This window comes from Mus caroli, chromosome 10 (assembly GCF_900094665.2).
Source record: "Mus caroli chromosome 10, CAROLI_EIJ_v1.1, whole genome shotgun sequence".
Lineage (NCBI taxonomy): Eukaryota > Metazoa > Chordata > Mammalia > Rodentia > Muridae > Mus > Mus caroli.
This window is the reverse complement of record NC_034579.1, coordinates 61,295,301-61,316,571: the sequence shown is the minus strand read 5'-3', so window position 1 is coordinate 61,316,571 and position 21,271 is coordinate 61,295,301. Positions and strand designations below refer to the sequence as shown.

The 21,271-nt window shown below is 47.3% G+C and overlaps 2 protein-coding genes across 4 annotated transcripts in view; one reads left to right on the top strand and one right to left on the bottom strand.

Annotated features, from left to right (window-relative positions):
- Jmjd1c (jumonji domain containing 1C) overlaps window positions 1-18,239 on the bottom strand; it is a 155,257-nt gene extending 137,018 nt beyond the window's left edge. The window contains exon 1 of one of the 3 annotated variants that reach the window (XM_029482357.1): window positions 18,013-18,239. The gene's annotated coding sequence lies outside the window, so the exon portion shown is untranslated. Of the gene's footprint in view, window positions 1-17,622; window positions 17,715-18,012 lie in introns of those variants that run through there. The other 2 variants (XM_021173855.2, XM_029482356.1) reach the window with 2 other exon arrangements.
- The window catches only part of Reep3 (receptor accessory protein 3), an 87,333-nt gene continuing 83,850 nt past the window's right edge, over window positions 17,789-21,271 (top strand). Inside the window, exon 1 of the mRNA XM_021173853.2 lies at window positions 17,789-17,941. Coding sequence (XP_021029512.1) covers window positions 17,910-17,941 — 32 coding nt within the window. The 5' untranslated portion in view covers window positions 17,789-17,909. The remainder of the gene's footprint in view (window positions 17,942-21,271) is intronic.

The following is a 21,271-nucleotide window of genomic DNA, read 5'->3' as shown; positions in this document are numbered from 1 at the left end:
AAAATGGAGAAATGCATGTTATATTCCAAATTCCAGATGCTACCACACAAAACACCCATACGAACACAACAATTTTTTTAATGTAAGAAAAAGGAAAAATGCATATTATGTTCCAAACTCCAGGTGCTACCTACAAAATGCAGATGACGAAGGCAAAAAAAGCAACCTAGAAAGTCAGGCACAGTTTGCTTGAAGACTCAACAGTCACAAGGTCCACACCGTCAGGCTGACGGCCACAGCTAATGGTCACATGTTCAGGTGTAGCTACAAAGAGAGAACCGGAAGCCTGAGCTCTCTCCATTTCTTGTTTTTAACTTCACCCTTCCTGGCCTCTTTTCCTCGTGGTGAGCTGGAAACTCGGGGTGATGCATTTACTTCCCAGCTGTTGTTTTGTTTTATGGGAGACATGGTGTTCAGTGCAGTGCATAGGTGGCCTTAAAGCCCTGGAAGTTCTGCTGAGGTTATACTCAACCTTTTAACGGTGTATTTACAGCAGAAAAATCTAAGTGGACTCTGTTAAAATCTAGGTTAAATTAGAAGCTATTTTTAAGTAGGAAAAAAAAGTACATACTATTAAAATAATATCCAACAGCACCTAAGAGAAAAAAAAGTTCTACTTTCACCTATAAATTAATTTCTGACCAGGCCATTTTTATGGCCCAGGTAAGTGGCCACTATAAATGGAAGTAATGAGCTCACACAAAGCCGGGAGGAGGAAGGCAAGGCTAGAATTTCCCAAGATGACTTTAAGAGAATTTTCTAGGGCAGGGAGATGGCTCAACACATACACAAGTCACTCACTGCCAAGCCTGTCAACCTGCAGCGGACCCTGCATGGAAGGGAGAACCTCAACACACACACACACACACACACACACACACACACACACACACACACACGGTGTGGTACACAAGTCCTGACACTTGTTCCTAAAGCACAGTTTAGAGACAGAGGGTATTTTTCTTTTCTTTTCTTTTCTTTTCTTTTTAGGGTTTTTTTATTAGATATTTTCTTTACATACATTTCTTTTTTTTTAAGATTTATTTATCATTATATCTAAGTACACTGTAGTTGTCTTCAGACACACCAGAAGAGGGCATCAGATCTCATTACAGATGGTTATGAGCCACCATGTGGTTGCTGGGATTTGAACTCAGTGCTCTTAATCGCTGAGCCATCTCTCCAGCCCTCTTTATATACATTTCAAATTTCAAATGCTATCCGGAAAGTTCCCTATACCTTCCCCCCGCCCTGCTCCCCTACCCACTCACTCTCACTGTACTGGGGCATATAAAGTTTGCAATACCAAGGGGTCTCTCTTCCCAGTGATGGTCCACTAGGCCATCTTCTGCTACATATACAGCTAGAAACATGAGCTCTGGGGTTACTGGGTAGTTCATATTGTTATTCCACCTATAGGGTTCCAGACCCCTTCAGCTCCTTGGGTGCTTTCTCTAGCTTCTCCATTGGGGGCCCTGTGTACCATCTTATAGATGACTGTGAGCATCCACTTCTGTATTTTGCCAGGCACTGGCATAGCCTCATACGAGACAGCTATACCAGGGTCCCTTCAGCAAAATCCTGCTGGTATATGCAATAGTGGAGGGTATTTTTCTTACAATGGGGGAGGGCAGTCAGACAATAACAAGGACAGGCAGGAGTGGGGTGCTGTCATGACACATCACGGAAACACACACACACTTACTTCCTGAGGCCATTCATTAAAAAAAAAAAAAAAAAAAACAAGTATCAAGGACTGTAACCCATCTGTGCTACCTCAATCCATGTCCGATCAAGGGAACAGTGATTTAAGAAAATGGTTAACTGATTTCAGGTCTGTGTCAAGACATTTACAAAGATGTTTTCTCATGTCAGACTCAAGCACAAGACCAGAAACGAAAAGAAAAGAGGCAAGAAAGAGAGAGAAGGACCGAGACAGTCTGAACTCCAGAGGAGTGAAAGAGAGCTGAGTCAATGCACTCTGAAGACCCAATAGAGCGGCTCCTGTGTGCACTCCAGGGTTCCCGCTCCCCAGAGAGACATTCTAATTTTTGCCTATATAAAAACTACCAGCTCTTCCAGGGCTCAAGCAGTTGAAATAAATGCCTGCATTCAATCAAGATAACTCCGCATACACAGGGCTAGGCTAGCAAGAAGGGCAATGCCCGGGTTCACAGAGTAACTGAGGAAACCAGACAATCAACTCTACAGTCACAGCTGAGTCTGGCCATAATAAAAATCATACATACGTTGGGCTAGCCCCTATTCTAAACACATCAAAGCAGTCATTCCTCAAGAAGACGCTGCTAACTTGCCCTTGACTGCAAACCACCCCTCCAAGATCAGCATCAGGAAGTGGTCTGGCAGACTGAGAAGCGCTCACTCCAAAATCCTCATAGTCACTCACCGACAATGCTTGTAACCACTTCACAGAGTAGACTGTTGTTGTTCTAGCTGCTCTGTTGGTTTTTTGAGACAGGGTCTCTCTATGTAGCCCTGGCTGCCCTGGAGTTCACTCTACAGAGACCAGGCTGGCCTCGAACTCAGAGCCAACTGTCTCTGCCTCCAGAGTGCTGGGAATGAAAGGTGTGCATCGCCAGGCCTACCCCTCAAGTTTACTGTTGAAAGCACACTGTAAGAAGACAGGCATGAAGGCATGGCGGTCTCTATAATAAAAATGCCACATTACTCAGCACAGTGAAAGCCCACACGCTGTTCCTCAAATGTCAATGAAACAACCTGACACACAGCCAGGCTTGAATCTGATGGACACCCAGAATGAAGCCACAGGCACCAGATCTGAGGCAGGCAGAGTGTCAAGGCCTGAGTAAAAGAGCAACCGGCACCACTCCTCTGACCTCCCATCCTTAGACAACAGCCTCAAACAGGGCCTCGAATACGTGAGGGGGAACCTCCTGTTTAATATTAAATCAACTTTTATGCCCCTAGTAAAATAAAAAATGTCAACATTTTAACCCTTCTGAAAACTGTTTACCTTTATAAGAGTTGTGGTGGTCACGCTGTCTCTTCACAGCAAGGAAATCCAAACTAAAACACTGCTATCATCTCAGACTTGAAACTTCCGAAGCGCACAGGAATACATGAGACTCACTTAGAGCTCCTTTAGCTCCAGTCAAAGCATGAAGGTAGAATGACGTCATTCACATACATTCAAACTGCACACTCCATACTGATCCTGGTGACCTGTATGTGCCCCCCACACACACCAAAAGGTAAGAGTGTATCACAGAGCTTACATCACACGTAAGTTACTCAGAATAATGGCTGCACAGCATAGTCTGCTGCATGACTAACAGGCATGAACAGGCTAAGATTTCAGCCCCTACTGACTCTTTCCCCACCCCCTTTCCCAGCACTCTCAGGAGGATCCCATCTGAGGCAGATACACGCAAAAGCTGCAGGGCTGTTGGAATGGCATACCTCTTGCTTCCTTCTGATCTCCCCTTCAGATAACTATGTCCTTTCATCCAGAAATACATCATTTACAGATACCTCAATTTTCCCAGCCATTCTCTCTCCACTGATAATAAAACCCCTGGGTTCTTTCTGCCCGGCCAGAAAGCCACTCTAGTCTCCAAGGAGAAACTTTCTCCTCTGCCCAGGGTCCAGGAAAACTTTGTGGTTCAGAGAAAGGAGCCTACCCCTCCGTCCGGCTGAGCATCAGGGTGGTCTTCACATTTCTAGCTGCAAGCCCCTATGAGCCCTAAACTCTAATGCTGCATAAGGAAACAAGCCAACCGCCCATCAACAAATGTGCAGGGTCCCGCTAACTAGTGTCAACCCTGCTGCCAGCACCTAGCGGAGAGATCTTGGGCAGGAATCATCTTGTATCGTTGCAAATAACTGTATTTCCTCTGCTCTTGGTCCACAACAATCAGCTCCAGTCCCAACCCTAAACTTAAGTCAAACGTGTAAGTAAAACTTACTGAAGACCAAGGAGAACAAGGTAGTTATTGATGAAAACTCGCAGCCTTCATATCAAATGAAAACACATTTTTAAGCCCCCAACCACAAAAGTATAACGGAAAAATAAATTAAAAAAAAAAAAGACCAACCTGAATGAAATCTTCTAGATTTCATCTGTACCTAGAGTTACGGGTGGTTGTGGGCTACCATGCACGTGTTAGGATACAAACCTGAGTCCTCTGCAGGAGCAGCGAGTGCTCTTCATCACTGAGCCATCTCTCCCAGACCCCCTTATTTCCTTCTAAATGACACTAAATCTAAGGCCCTGTACAAACTTAAGTCATTTTCCTACAAATGGGACTTTTCCATCAAATTTCCACTCATCAACAAAACCGCCTGATAACACGCTTTCCGTTGTAGAGCAGGACGGAAGAGGGGAAGAAAGGCAACAGAGAAAGAAGCACACGAGTATTCAAAAATGCCGCTCAGTGCACATGCTGCTGTCATACTGTGTGCACAGGGAGTGCGGGCAGCAGCATGCGTGCGAGTCAAGGGACAGTTTCTAGTTGATTCTCTTCTCACCAAGGGTTCCCAGATTAAAGCTCAGGTCACTTGCACAGCCAACACTGACCTTACCTCACCAGCCCAAGTCCAGCGAGAAGGCTTCAGGGTAAAGGTCTTTAGCACCAAGTCTGACAACCTGAGTTTGAACCCGGGACGCAAATGGTGGGAAGAGAGGAGGGCTTCTGAGTCATCCTCTGATATACATACACATGCACAGAAATCAAATAGAAAAAAAAAAAAAAAAGAAAGAAAGAAAGAAAGTAAGTAAGTTAGTAAAAAGTGCTGACCTGGGGAATGTTTTACTCACTGTGTTGAAATAGCATGCCAATGGTGACCAAGAAAACACACTTTATTCACTAAGCTATACAAGTATTAATTACAGACAGGAACTGTGAAATGTATCATAAGACCCGGACTGCATGAAGACACTTGAGGTCAGAACCACTGTTAGGAATTTACCACAGTGCAAATTTCCTTCCAGGTCCATATACCCAGTCAGGTACCCCCCCAAACCCCAGCAGCTCCTTACTGCAGAGCAGTAATGCACTGAGTACTGAAGGAGGCCTATTGCCATCGCCCTAGGCACAGGGAAAGCACAGCGGAGTCTTTTACTTAACATAGGATATGTGTTCACAACCTGCCAGTCCTCAGCTCCCCCTCCACCTGCCACCGCCACTGTAAAACAGTCTTTGCTAAACTATCTTTCTTTCTTTCTTTCTTTCTTTGCTGTTTGTTTTTTGGAGTTCACAGAAACAGACTCAAATTTTGGAAGTAAAAACAACAAAGTCTGGGCTGCATGTGCAGCTCAATGGTACTGGCAGTGGCTGGAGATGAAGCCCCACAATACCACGAGCTATCACAAGCTACCAAGAGCTACCACCACAGTGGCCTAGGGAGCTGTTTTCAAAGACTTCTACTCAAGTGAGGATGGGATTCCTGACTTTACCACAGGAAAGAATTTCAGAATGAAACCAAGTGAGGCAGATGTTTTTCAAAAGGAGAATTAATACTAATTTACGTATAAAGGTTAATAGAGAGGAGCGTGGAAGAAAACTAAGTGACAAGCCTGGAGGGGATATGAGTGTCTTCTCTCTAAGAATCAAGCAAGTCACATTTAGATGTCTTAGCAGTGGCCATCTATAGGATTTGGTGACATCCTGAAGTGCTGTCAGGAAACATTTCACCATTTCTGGCCAATGAGATCCTGAGATGGTGCTGGAGGGGCTGTGGTAGGAATATAGGCAGATAGCACAAGCCCAGGTCACGAGCCAGGTCACAAGTGCAGCACAAGGTGCCCTTACTGTAAACAGAGAGCTTTTATTCCTAGAAGTCTGTAGGTTTACAGCTGAGAAAGGAGAGAGGGTCATAAAGGCTTTGGCCTGAAGCACAGCTCATGGCTATCTTAACATCCTTATTTGGAAGGTCTTTATATAAAAGAAAGTCTCTGTATAACAACCTCCATAGCAAATGCTCATCAGTGAGCTGGAATTCTCAGCTGCAGAAACTTCAAACTCCGGAGGAAGGGGGCTTCCTCCGCTTCTCCTCTCACCCCCTCTTTCTATCCTACCTCCATGGAGCCCTTGACTAGCATGTGCCAAGGCCCTGAGTTTGATCCCATGCACTGCGTTAAGTAAAATAAAATTTTAATTTGGGGTTCAGGTCCAAATTCTGCAAGATCATTCAGAGAACGAGACAACCGTTGCTCCTTACGGACCATGCATCGGGCAATATGCCAAGAGCTAAAAGGCATTATTATCTAGAGAGAGCTCAAATCACTCAGCGTGAAGTAGTGCCATCACATGCACTTTGCAAATGGTACTGGGTCTGAAGAGCCAAGCAAACAAACCCAGCTCCTGGAGGATGGCGCCCTGAGGACAGAGAGCCTGGGAAATGAATGGGCCTCGGGCAGCCAGGTTCCAAGAGCTCACACCCACCGTTAATCCTTCAGAAATCTACAGGAGATAATAGCCACTTAGCTGTCTTAGCTGTCTTAGGGCAGTAACTAGAATGAGGTTCTGTTCGGGCTTGGGGCTTTTAGTTCAACTTAGGTCAATTCGGTATAGACAGCAAACTGTACTCTCACTGCAATCTTTACTTTTTAAAAAAAGGGAAATCATTAATGATTAAAGGGCTTTGACAAAAGGCATGGTTGCACTGCAGGGCTGGGAGCAGGAGAGCAATTAGGAGACCCTTTCTGTGAAGCCTGGAAGACAGTGGACAGATGACCTGGGTGATCTGCAGAGATCTATCAGCACAGCACTGCTCCAACACCAAAGTCTTCTTCACCCACCCTAAGCCCTGTCCAATCCCTCTGCCACCCTCCTCATCCTACACTCCAACACCCCAGTTGCAGGCGAGCTGAATGAAGACAGCACAAGGTGACCCATGTTTGTTTGTTCTTTGTTGCAAACCCCGAGTGTTCGGTTGGCTCCCGCCTTGACTCTAATTCTCTGGCTGTTAACCAACCTGCTCTCTGACAAGCAGACAGCTGAGCTATGCTCCTCCAACCTTCTCAGCAGCTCCTGGAACTACCTGGTCTCCAGCACAGCCTTCTCTGAAATCTAGATCATTCTGAAATGGATTCAAGAGGTATGGGTGAGCTATGTCCTGTTCCCCCAGCCTGCCTCCTCAATAAGTCCCACTTGAACTGCTAAAAGCCACACTCTGCCAAGACATTAGACTGGTCGGCCCATGACCGCTGATTTGGGTTCTATTCAGCACTTTTTGGTTGATTTGATAAATTGTGCCCTGAGGGCAAATGCCACGGGATCATGAACAGCCTGCTTCTGCGCCTTCTCTGGTATAAATAGCCATTCGAAATCCTAAGGCTGGGTGTGTACAGGCACTGAGACCAAAACAGTGAAACAGGACAGACAACATTCCTGAAGTAACAACCTACAGCATAATTGGAGGAAGAAGAGACAGACAATAAGAACAGAAGCTTACAATGGAGTAAGGTAATCCATTCGAGGCTAGGTGAGATTGGGTAATTGGTGACAGAGATGCCTTGGAATCTGGACCACACTAAGTAGACAGTCTGAGGAGCAGTGTTTAGTCAGAATCTCCAGCTGAACCTGCCAGGTGCTCGTCTTGAAACAGGGAACAGCGAAGGCCCCAGGGAAGGAAGTACAATGCTAGGTTCACAGGATCAGGAAGAGGGCAGAGAGATAGTAACCCATCAATTTTGGAAACACAAGGAGATCAGTGCACACGGGGTTCCGTGAGCCAAGATAGAATCTAACCAGAGCTTGGGGAAGCCACAGGTCATGGAAGAGGGTAAGCGGCAGGACCCTCTCACGTACGTACTGGAAAGCCCACTCTGCTTGCTGTGCCAGGCGACCAGGAGATTGTGGATGAGAAGGCTCGCTGATTCAGAAAGGTAGAATTTAATGACAGAGAGCAAGAGAAATGAGGTCACATCATGATATACAATTTCCTTTTTCCCATCCATGGTTTCTGGCCCCCAAGGCAGGGCCACAGAAACTCTAATCTTTCCCACCCTTTCTGCCTTAAGCTGCTCATACTACTCCTCCCAGTGCCCACCCCCTGCTGACAGTGGGTTGTAGCATCTCCCTCTCTCAGAGGCCCTACCCATACCGTCTAAAAAGAAATACTGACAGACAGCCAAGAAAGTTAAAGCAGACAGTCTCTGGAGCAGGGTCTTCCCCCAGACTACAGCCAGGGAACTGCCTCTATCTTTACGCATCTTGACATGGCTATCCACACTTCAAACATTACAATGCAAGGACATCTCAAGAACAGACAGCACTGGGGAGTCTCTAAATACTAGACACACCTCAGCTGGCACAGAAGGGCACGGTGCCCTTTCCCATACCTTACCCTAGGCCTTTTTCTATCCTTTAGGTTTTGGTTTTTTGGTTTTTTTTTTTTTTTTTTTTTTTTTTTTTGTTTTTTTTTTTTGGTTTTTCGAGACAGGGTTTCTCTGTGTAGCCCTGGCTGTCCTGGAACTCACTCTGTAGACCAGGCTGGTCTCGAACTCAGAAATCACCTGCCTCTGACTCCCAAGTGCTGGGATTAAAGGTGAGCACCACCACTGCCCAGCTGGCCTTTTTCTCTTTGCAAGTAACTGATAACACTGAGATTCTGAGCTGCCAAGGGTATCTACTGAGCACTGGAAAAACCTGGCAGGGGCTGACGCAACACAAGACAGCTGGGGCGGGGAGAGAGGACTGAAAAAGAAAAGGGCACAGAGCTGGGCGTGGTGGCGCACGCCTTTAGTCCCAGCACTCGGGAGGCAGAGGCAGGTGGATTTCTGAGTTCGAGGCCAGCCTGTCTACAAAGTGAGTTCCAGGAGAGCCAGGGCTATACAGAGAAACCCTGTCTCAAAAAAAAAAAAAGAAAGAAAGAAAGAAAGAAAGAAAGAAAGAAAGAAAGAAAGAAAGAAAGAAAGAAAGAAAGAAAGAAAAGGGCACAGAGAAGAGATGCAAGTAGCTGAATGGGTCTCAGGGTCTCACAACCTGACAGACAGGGTGAAGGGGACATCTACACACCCGGCCTGTGACCTGTGCTGGTAAAGAACCAGCCTGTGACCTGTGCAATCTGACAGTGCCAACTGGACTAGCAGACTCCTGGCTAGGGCCTGCTGTAGAACCGACTGCGGCTAGCCCTTCTGTGTCTCCCCCCGCACCCCACAAGCTCTTTTTACCTGTTCTATTTTCCCCATAGGAGACCCAGGGTCACCTTTTTGGAGGAGCTGAGGTTTGTTCCTTCAAAAAGAACAGTTTCTCCCTTCCTTTTTAATTTCCTCAAATCAGTATACGTGGCATGCTACCCTGGCAGTCGTCACTGGCTGCCCATATGCTCCTTCCTTGTTCTATAGTTGAGAGTATGTGGCTCCCAAATTCCATGGTCTCTCTGTTGCAAAGGCTGCCTGGGTTATGTGCGATGGACTGTTACCCATCTCAAAACACCTCACATCTGTGACAGTGTACACTTATCAAGAGTTCTCATACGCTTCCGTGTTTAGTTCTCTTAGCAATTTATAAATAATCCCCTTAAGGCAAACCATCTAAAGTATGGCCTTTAATGTATGCGGATATACATTTGGCCTGCGCTAGACCTGGTCCTAAACCCAGCCTTCCAGTGAAGTGGTCTCGAGATTACTGGGAGGACCACGAAACAAGGCAAACTGGGGTGTGTAAGGCACATCCTGCTGTCAAGAAGCTTAACATCTGCTGGAATGAACGGCATTATGTTTGAATCTGGAATGTTCTTGCCAGGCTCAGGTGTTAGAGTTTGGTCTCTAGCTACTAGGGGGAGGAGGTTAAAACTTGGGGAGTTGGGGGAGGGGAGGTCAAGGATGGACCTGACTTTGAAGAATACTATGACCCTGGCCTACCTCTTCCCCTCCTCCCAAGAAGTGGAGAGTGGAACGGCTCTGGGGAGCAGGTGCCCAGCCATGAAGCTCTGCCTCAGGCAGGCACAGGAAGAAAATCAAGCCGGGTGACCCTGGATGAGACCTCTGAACCTCCCTTTGAGGTGACTTTTCAATTATTTTGTCAGAGTGACAGCTGGCGGGACACAGATGGCAGCCATTCAGGGTCGACAGTTTGTTTTTATTCTTTTATGTTTTGGGTTCTGGGAGTCAAGACGGGGGTCTTAGACATGCTCAGAGCGGGTTCTGCCGCCGGCCTATCTATCCCCCTGCGGTTTATTTTTAGAATAGGATGTGCTACTTGACACATGTCATAGACATTTACGTATGTAGCTGAGGCAAAAACAGAACAACAGCAGCAACAGATGTTCCAAACATTCAAGGCAACAATCAGTGAGCCGGATGAAAAGAATACTGGCGTACACTCGACACCGACAACCTTACACAGCAGAGGAAACCGAGGGACCAGGATTACAAACAAAAGTGGGTAAGTCTCCAAACCCCAGTATTAAAAACTGAGAAAACAAGGAGGTGCGGAGACTTCCTATAAAGGTATGAGAGAGATGCAGGGTCTCTCTCCAGTGGTTCTCAGACAGAGGGCAGATGAAAACAAAATCTCACAGCAGGAAGAATGGAAACTGAAGGAGCCATGGGACTGACCTCCTCAAAGCCTGGGCTTTTTAGCAGAAGCTAAAGGTCTATGGTAACCCCATCAACCCTCTAATATAACTAATCACAGCTCTAATTCCAATGTGCTTTAAAAGTTTCTAACCCCCAACTAGAGATTATGAGATGGCTAACCTGTTGAAAGCACAGAATGGACTCGGGCAGCGCCAAACGTGATTTAAATAGAAGTCCTGTACACACATAAGTTTGAGGCACAACCAATAGAGTCAGCTTTGAACTATGCAGAGGAAAGGTTAGGAGCCAGGAGATACAGTCTGAAACAACAGGCCCAGACCGTGTCTCGAGAGGAAGGCATCATCAAAAGCCCAGCCGGCGTCCATGGAAATATGGAAACGTGTGCAAGCTGTCCCCTGAGATATTTAAATTCACCTCTGCCTTCTCCACAGACAACCCGTGAGTATCATCAGCACACTCTCAGCAACACGGCCGAGGAACCTGTGAGCTGGTTTCCTTAATAATCAAGATCAAGACACTGGGGCTGGGTACAGTCTTTAATCCTAGCGCTCAAGTGACAGAAGACAGTCAGATCTCTGGAAGTTAATACAGAGTGAGTTCCAGGCCATCCAGAGATACATAGTGAGACCCGATAGAAAAATAATTCATCCAGCACTTGGGAGGCAGAGGCAGGCGGATTTCTGAGTTCGAGGCCAGCCTGGTCTACAGAGTGAGTTCCAGGACAGCCAGGACTACACAGAGAAACCCTGTCTCGAAAAACCAAAAAAAAAAAAAAAAAAGAAAAATAATTCATATGAGCTGACAGCACTGATTAACATGTGAACACATACAGTACTCCTCCCTCCACTGGCCCTCCCTCCTTTTACAAGCACTATTTGCCTGTGCACCTACGCTGTGTGTATCAAGTTTGTGCCATTGCATGCTTGTGAGGATCAGAGGACCACTTATAGTAGTCAGAGTTCTCCCTCTCCCTCCCCTGCCCCCCGCCCCTCCCCGTGTATCCTAGGGAATCACACTCAGGCTGCCAGTCCTAGGACAAGCATCTCTACCTGCTGCATCACCTCACCAGCCCAATCAACTCCTTAGCAAGGATTTGCCACAATTAATTTGATCGACATCACATAGGGGAAACGAGACAAGTATGAATGAGAAGCAACTTTTTAAAGGCGAGGATTTAGAAACAAAGCCTGAACCTGAAGAAAAAAATGAGGAGGAGAAATACTAATAGAGCTAAGGGAGGCACATCTGGCGCCATCCATGGGCCACACAGACTTATCATCTTCACTCATACTCCACAGCTTACAAATAGGGCCTTACTGATCTTGTTACAATCTTGTAACATCTTGCTACAGATGTTAGCACATATATCATGGAGCCTATGAATCATTGCAGGACCAGAACAGAAACGTTTTCTTGCATATCAAATCTGCCTGTTCAGCCCTCACCCACTCCCTAACTCTGAGAGCCAGGGATCTTTCTGCTGTGCATGGTTCTCTGCCTTTTCGGATCTTGTGCTTGAAGTCACACAGGACCCAGACTTCTCAGGAAGTGTTTCTTTCATAAGAATGCAGAGTGAGGTTTCCTGGGCTAAGCTGTTTCCTTCCCTCCAGCGCTGTCTGAGCTTACTATAATTTATCTAGACCACCTAACTAACGGACATCTTGGTCACCAGTGACTTTCGACAACAGTGACTCAAGCTCCTGTAAACACATGCAGGTTTCCCTGCAACAGAAGCAGATACTGGAGGGTATCAGGATCATTGGGCCAGCAGATTTGACTCGGGAGAAACCGTCTCTCAGGCTGGCCGTGCCATGGGTCAGTGGGCTGCTTCCCTCGTGTACTATGTCTCGGGCAGCACTGTGGCCCCAGAGCTGTGAGCCTGACCACCCCTCATAGGTGCAGGACGCACCACCCAACCCCCTGCACCTCGCTAACCTGTGAGGGATGGGGCTGTGGTGCTTTTTGCATTTTTGTTTGTCCTGGGTATTTCCTCCTGGACAAGGTGTCTCTTAAGATCTTTGGCCTATTTTCTATTCATGGCTGAAAAGCAATGTTGATGGTGGTATCTGTCTTTCTCCTTCCCCTAGCAAGAGAGCACCCAGTTAGTTCTTCACCATGAACTATGATGAGCTACAGTTTGGCTGCTGCTCTTAGCCAACCGCTGAACCCTCCTCTAGCCCTGTCCATCAAACACTGTCATAAGGAATTGGTCTTGGACCTGTCAAGTGTTTAGCTTGCCTGTTTGGACATGACCATATTGTTTTCCTTTCTTAGCTTCTCAGTGTGTGAAGATTAATTCAAGTGACATCTCTGTTGCCACCTCAGACTGGTCCACCTGGGGTGTCCCACTTTGTTACAGTGCACCACGACGATTCACGAATTGGTGGACTCTGTTTGCGAGCCTCTTGTTGAAGATCTTTGCATCTCTGCTCATGAAATGGTGGTCTCTTGAATTCCTTATATTACTCTGTCAAGAAGCTGTCCATCAAACCACTTTACACCTAAGCACGGTCCTCAAGTGATTAGCAAGGAAGGGAGGGACTTCAGAACATAGGAAATCTGCTGGGTTTTTTGTTTGTTTTAGGCAGATATTACAAAAGCCTCTCACATGTATCTTCTCCAAGAGGAGACACTTACATAATTTGTTCCTTCTCTTTGGTAGAACTTAAATAAAAAGTGGATTTTCTGAAAGGACTGGACAACTGGAGGAAAAGAAACAAAGGACTAGATTTCTACTATCCCACTTCTCGACTTTACTCGGTGTGTTTCAAGTCACAGGGCAACATCAAATAAACACCTTTACTCTCCTGTTCGAATGGTAGGCAAGTTGTCCTGGGATAGAATTATCATTTAGCTTTCTGAGACTGAGAATCAGCTCACAAACTCCAGTTTTCTGAATTCACCAAACTGTAGTTCAAAATAAGGAAGTGTGGTTCAATTTACTGTGTTTCAAGCGCACCTCAGAGTCTCTGTGCTGCTTGACAGAGTATCATTTTTTTAACCAGGAAGAGAGGGAGCAAGCTCTTTGGTCTCAATCCAGGTTTCAGGTGAGGTTACTTCCTAAATGTGAAGAAGACCTGAGACAATGGCGAGTCTCAGGCGAGTTGCCAAGAGCTAGAGAGCTAGCCACCAAAGATGAGAGCTAGCCAGAGACATTTGGCTTTCCCCAAGGCTGATTGGTGCCTCTGATCAATACCGGTAAGATGGTGTAATTCCCTACCTAATCTGCCTATTCTAATGCAATCTTACCCTACTTTTCAGCTCACCATCTCTTTATGACTCAACCCTCGCAGGATACCAAACTCTACCTCTGCGGTAACCGGAACACCCAAAGGAGAATGGCTGAAAGAGGCAGGCGAGCAGGGGTTCATCTGGGCAGATAGAGAAAGTCTCTTCTCCCAAGCCTCTCTCTCTACCACTACTCTCTAAGTCACTATTAAGGTAATTTGGTAATTTTAGCCTTACAGATGAAAGTCTTTTCAATTATTTAAAAATACTTCCCTATTAGAAATGGGAAGGTGACCCAGTATTCAGTCTCATTAGCATACTCATTAATAATTACAAGACTTGTGATACTATCTCCTTACCCTGTAATTCTGCTCTATACCCGGGGAGGCTCTCCATGCCGCAGGTACTTTCCTACTCTCTGTTGATTTGCTAATAAGCGAGCTCCTTTAACATGCAAAAAGCTGTACATTCCACTATCTCCTAGGACAACTAAAGGAGGAAGTGGTATCGAGAGTGAGACTTTTAAATGAGTCCTGAAGCCCTTTACATTTGATCACCACCCATTAACATAGTCATTCAAAACAAAACTAACAGTGACTCACCATTCATCTCATTATGAGGAAGAGCAAGAGGTCTCCAGAGAAAATGTCCTCCAGCCTACCTACACTGCTTCCCACACCAAGGCTGAGCTCAATATCCAGTGGTCCTGGCACAGCACCAGGAAGGATGCACTGCACACACAGCATACAAACACTGATGAAATGTATAAACAAACAAACAAAGCTTTAAATATTTCCCTAGCTTCCATGTGGAATGGGAGGAAGCATGCCAAGTAAGGCCACATTATAAAAGCTACTCAGAGTAGGCTCAGTGGTTAAAGGTGATTGCCGCTCAACCATGAAGGCCAGAGTTCCAACCCCAGCAACCCCACCCCACCCACATCACTGCCCAGCCCCATAAACTGGACTTGGTTATCCATGTTCTTTTTTTTTTTTTAGATTTATTTATTATATGTAAGTATATTGTAGCTGTGTTCAGACAGTCCAGAAGAGGGTGTCAGATCTCGTTACGGATGGTTGTGAGCCACCATGTGGTGGCTGGGATTTGAACTCAGGACCTGTGGAAGAGCAGTCAGTGCTCTTAACTGCTGAGCCATCTCTCCAGCCCCTGTTCTTATAATAACCCCAGTGCGTGAGGTGAGGGGCAGAGTCGGGAGAGTTAGTTGGGTTTGCAGGGTACCAGCCTAGCTGAAAACATGAATTCTCCAAGGTCAGAGTAACCCAACTTCCAGGGAATAAGGCAGAGCAGCAGAGGATAGGATATGCCTGACACCCTCTGGCCTTCATTTGGTGCAAGGAGCACAGGCAACTGCGCTCGCACGCGCGCGTGCTGGCGCGCACACACACTCACACTGCTGGGCAGAAGATACCGTATTCCCTTTTCTCACATAAGGCTATAGCATCATCTTACACACTGAAGCATATATCTAATAGCCATCAATTAGCAGATCTCAAGTATCTGAGGTCCAGTAACAAACAGCAAGCAGCCACCTCTAAAAGCTGGGCGCTTTCCACAAGAGGCTCCTCCTAGGATTGACTGCCTCTTATGTAGGTCAATAGTTCTCAGCCGTATCAGTTTCCGCATGGCCCTCCGGTTAACACGCTGACACGCACCGAGAAACCCCCTGTACAGGCAACTCCAAACAAATCCATCTATCTAGATAAACCAGTAAAGTGGAAAGGGGAAATAAAAATAAGTTACACAAAGGCCCGTCAGCATATGGGTGCTGGGACAAAATGATTAGGAACTGGACGTGACTGCGCTGCAAACCTGCTGAGGACTCCACGTGACACAACTATCAAAAATGTCTCTTAATCAAGTGGTGAACACAACCTTCCCTTCTCATTTACACAACAGGAGTGTGCAGAGACAGAGACAAGAAACTTCAGTCACGGTTAAAACTGTGACTTTATAAAGTGGAAATGTCAGGCTCTGGCGATGACAAAAATTACAGGAATGACAAGCATGATCTTCCTAAGCCAGGAAGGACACAGGAACAGTCTTTGTTCAGGATGTCCCCCACACAGCACAGAGTGTAGCATCCCCAGATCCATCCCCACCTGCTTGCTAGTGGTTAATGCCAGTCACAACCACAAAGAAAAGAAGCTTGCTAATTTTCCCCTAGAGAGCAATCCCCCTGGACTAACCAACTCACACCCAATTCAGGTATGACTCAAAAGGACTGGAGTTCAGCTCGATTACCTATGAACTATGGGGATCACTGGCTAAAGAGTTAAGTTCTCTAAACCCCCGTTTCCATGGTACCAAGGAGAATCAACACTCCAGGGCTGTCTGGGGCGGCAGGATGACTCAACAACACTGTAGCAACCCAGGGTAGGTAGGTGGTTTACAACCCGTGGCTTTTTGAAATAGGAACAAGGGGGCTGTGTCCTGCAAACAATAACAAGAGCCAGCACCGCTGCAAAACAGGCAGAAGAGACTAAATGCCGAGGAGTGAAAGGAGTCCAGAAACTTAAGGGATAAATTATGAGGGAGGGTGGGGGGCAGGGAATGTACATAATTGGGGGGGGGGATTTAAGAGGTCAGAAAGGTAGAGAATGGAAAATAAAACATCCAAGAAAATGATGCAATTCAGTCAAGGGCACGAAAACACAGCTTAGCTAAGGAAAGAGAGGAGGGGAAAAGGTATGTTAAGGATGAGGAACGAAAGGCTGTAAATAAAGACATTACAAGACTGCTCTGCCCATGGAAGGACATGAAAGGACAAGGAAGGTATGTGCCAGAAAAAGTGCTGCTTAGAGGGCAAGCACATCTCCCCAGTAACGCTGAACAATGGTCAAACTAAATAAACCAGGACAAACGCAATCACAGCAGCCCCTGAAATAAAAACACACATTCTTAATGTAAATAAACAACAAAAAAAAAAGGAGCGGAAGAGCAGAAAGCAGCTGAGGACTTCTCTTCCTGGTTCTGTGGAAGGAAACCCCGCAGGCCTCCACCTCCTCCAAAGTGCTGGGATCACAAGAGATCACCACCATCCCTCCCCTGCTGCTTTCTTTCATGGCCAAAATTCTTCTTAATTTATAGGCCTCATGAACTACAAGGCACTCATGGTAACCTATCCCTGTCCCTTGATACCATCCCAGGCAAATCCGAGTCCTTCCTAAACACATTAATTAGCAATACCTTACATCATCCTTGAAAAGCAGGAGGCAAGCAAGAGTATTATTAGCCTCTTTTTATTATGGGGAAACTGGGGAACAAAAAGATTAAATTACAGTACGTCCCAAAATGAGCCATCATATTTTCTAGGACTTTAATTAAAGGCTCCAAGCACCACATTACAGACATTATTCTTTCTAGCTTAGAGAACTTTTACTATTGCTTCCACCAGGGGACCAAGAAAAAAAAAAAAAAAAACACCTACAGTAACTTAAAGGTCAGCTTAAAATTTTGGACAGTGTTAAGAGGTAACACACACGCGCGCGCGCGTGACGGAAAAAAAAAATAAGGACACTTGTAAACAGCACCACGGGTCGGAAATCCTGGGTCCACGTTTTAGGCTGTGTGGCAGGCAAGACAGACAGGAGTTGGATGACGCTGATGGAAAAGGTGCCCCAAGGGGCCCAGAACAGCCTCGCCATCCCTGCAAACCCATCACTCCAAACGTGACCCCCGACGCTCTCCCTTGGCCCCTGCATTGCACCACGAGCCTCGCCGTGCCAACCCAGGCCTGTGGTAGGCCCTGGCTGCCGAGCCCCGGTGAGCACCGGAGCCGCACCTAGCCAGACACTTCACAATCCCGGCTTCCCCCGCCCCCGGCCTCGGCTCCCACGCGCTCTCACCGCCCGCCCGGAGTCCCCCGGCCCGGGGAAGCGAGGTGACCGCGCAGGTCGGTGGAGCGCAGCGCCCGCCGGGGTCCCGGAGCCGCCGCCTATCAGCGGAGCGCAGGGGCGGGGCCGGCTGGGCCGGCGAGGCCGCGGGCGGGGGCGGACGGGCGGGGGACCGGGCTCCGGGCGGCTCCGGGCACCGCGCGCACACACCGGGCCGGCTCCCGAGGGCGCCAGCGCGGCCCCGGGGAGCGCGAGCGGGAAGCGCGCGGCCTGCGGTCAGCGGCCCAGCGGCCGAAAAGATGGTGTCCTGGATGATCTCCCGAGCCGTGGTGTAAGTACGGGCGGGGAAGACGCTTGGGGCCCGGTTGCCGGAGCCAAGCTCACGGGCCGCGGCCTGCTCACCCGTGTCCGAGTCGCTGCGGGGTTCCGGGGCGGCGGCGGCGTTGGGAGCAGCAGGGCGCGGGCGAACGGACTGGCAGGCGGCGGGTTCTGCTCCGTGGAGCCGCTCCCCGGCGCGCGGCGGGCTCTGCTCGGCTTCTCCTCGGCCTCCCCTCCACTCCTCGGCTACGCGGCGGGCGCTGCTCCGCTCCTCGGCTCCTCCGCTGCCCGGCGCTGCGCGCGGCGGGCTCTGCTCGGCTCCGCGGCGCGCTCCCGGCTGCGGCTCCCGCTCCCGCGGCCCGCGCTGCGCGGCACCGCCCTGCGCAGGCTCCGCCGACGCTGAGCGCGGGAGGCCGGCGGGACTCCGGATGCGCCCGAGCCTTTGTCACCAGGTCTACCGCGTTGCGGTGTCTGTCCGCGGCGCACGCCGCTTGGTCACGTGTAGGAGGAGGAGAGATCGGTGTCTGAGCCCGGGCTGCAGAGTCCTGCTCAGGGGTCCCGAGGTGACCTGGGAAAGAGCTGCGCTAGAAAGGTCGGCCAAACGCTGACCGTGGAGGGCCGTAGGTGGGAAGAAATGTTTGCAATGGAGAAGGCGCAGGTGCCAGTCCCCTTTGTTCGGGTCATCTCCTCAGTTCACTGATTGTGATACAAACGAGATCTGCGGATGGGGAGAGGAGGGGGAAAAGTTGAGATGTGTTGTTTAATCTGCAAAGGTATTTGAATACAAGTTAAACCGGTTCTCTTCCCATCTTTCACCTTACCCTGTGCGCTCTAAAGCAAAGCCACCAAATAAAGGGCCGTAAATTAGGTAAAGCCTGGGGACGGGGATTCATTATTCATGTAGCAGTAGTGTCATCTGAGTATCTTAATGAAATGTTTATATGAGGTTAACAGGCCTCGCTGATGAGCTTATAATTTGAAGGGAGAAAATAACATTACTTGGGCATTATTATTATTATTTTCACTACGGAGAAGGAGCTAAATTTTTTTTAACTTGCTTTTATTTCGTTTGGAAGTGAACTAGGTAACCTAATTTGCAATGCATTCAAAATTTGCCCTTTCATAAAATGTTCCTTAAAGCCTCTGAACTTCTTGTATTCATCTTAAAGCCACAGATAAATAAAGTTATGCCGCGGGTGCCTTCAAATTATGTTTTGCCTCTTCCAAGGCAGTCTTCAGGTTTCCACATAATCCAGGCATACTTTCTTAACCTACCAGAAGTCCCTCAACTATTTTGGCCTAGCCCCTCAAATTAAAAGCCCCATTAAGAAACTGGGTTTGTCTTTTGATCTCTTAGACCATTTTCAATGGTGGAAAATTATGGAACACCTTGAGTTTGCATTCATCAAATAAGATTTTAATTTTTTTTTAATTGGTGAAAGGGCGTATGTTTCTAGTGCTATGTTACCTCCAGTACAAAGGTCAGTACCACGTAGGAGATCTTACTGGGACACACATTTCACATCCACAGATAGCTACTGTACAGGTCAGAATGTCAGGTCTTATGAGGGTTATACCTAGTGTAATACCCAGTGTTCGACAAGGAAGAAATTATCTGTGGTTGGAGCGTCATCAAAGAAGGCAAAAGAGATTACACTCATAATAGACCTTGAAGAATGAACCCGATCTAGACCGCCAAAGAGGAAGAAGGAAAAGATTTCTGATAGGTGGACTGGTGTAAACCAGAGCTGGGGTAGATTACAGAGTGAGAGCCAGAAAAGCAGGAAGAGAAAGAGAGGCCATTGTTTTATGAAGACTTTATAATCCCAGAAACACTGAGTCCAGTACTGAAGGAAGGATGCGCTCCTGCTCCGTCAGCCTGTGGAATTGACGGTCTGGGGTGAAGGGGAAGCACGCAAATGTGACTTTTTTTTTTTAAAGGTCATTAAAACATGTATTAATCAGGAGTCTGGAAATGTGTTTAGTGAACTTCGGGTCCAGCACATTTGTCAAAGAACATCTGTGTGTGTGTGTGTGTGTTTCCATCTGCGCTTGGGTTGTCTCTAAATGTGAAAGCTGTCCTAATAGCTACACAGACCTAGGCACATGCTCCGCACTGTGAAATAGAATTTGTATATCTCCTTCTTAACCTACTGAAATGCCCAGCTGGGCCTAAACAAGGTCAGACAGTTTTCTCAGCCTGAGCCTTTGGAGGCACCATAAAGGACAAGGGACCCTATCTAAACCTGAACTCCCAAGATTAAGGAACAGTTCTTTGCAGACCGTGAAGTACAACTCAGAGGACAAGAACGATACATTAGACTCGGACTTAGACTCCACTTAGTAGCTGTGTAGCCCCTCTGACTGTACTGAGCCCACCTGAGCTTAAGTTGCCTTTTTTTTTTTTAATTTATCGTTTTGGGGTGGCCTTGGGGTAATGTGTCAGAGGACAACCTGTGGGAGTCAGTTTGTTCCTTCCACCATGGGATTGGGTGAGCATAGGGACTTAGGCTTGACAAGCAAGCAAAGTCTCCTCATCTTAAATTGATTGTCACAAAATCAACTTACTTAAACATTACAAGACCAATAAATGAGTGGTTTTTAATGGATTCTGTGTGTGAATGTGTCTGTGTGTGTGTGTGTGTGTGTGTGTGTGTGTGTGTGGTGTGGTGTGGTGTGTCTGCCTGCACCTGGGTGTGCCTGAGTATATGTATGTGTACCAAGCTTCTGCAGAAACCCAAAGAGGTCAGAATGCAATGTCAGATCCCATGAAACAGGAGATACAAGCAGTTGTGAGCTGCCATTTGAATCCTGGAACCAAAACCTGGGTCCTGGGCAGAAGTAAGTGCTGTTAACCTCTGAACCAGTTCTCCAGGTGAGCAAATTTTAAGGAACGGTAACGTGAGCATACCTCATAATACTAAATTCATATACACTGCCTGTATTCTGAAGGCACTACTCACAGATTGAGGAAACCACACACACACACACACACACATCTTTCCCTAACTTTTCGTAGCTTCTGTGTTATAGCATTGTACACAAATCAAAACTCAAACCAGCTTGTCTGATTTTAAATATCAGTTCTACCACTGTGACTCACCCCCTAAGATAAGGCACATTCTCGTATATAATGTCCACATGCAGCATCTAGTGGGTAGTAATTATTCCATAGGTGCCAGTAGCTGCTTTCAGAACAAAGAAGCACGTACTAGCCAAATAACCTACATATTAAATTTTAGACTAGGGGGCTGGTGAGATGGCTCAGTGGGTAAGAGCACCCGACTGCTCTTCCGAAGGTCCAGAGTTCAAATCCCAGCAACCACATGGTGGCTCACAACCA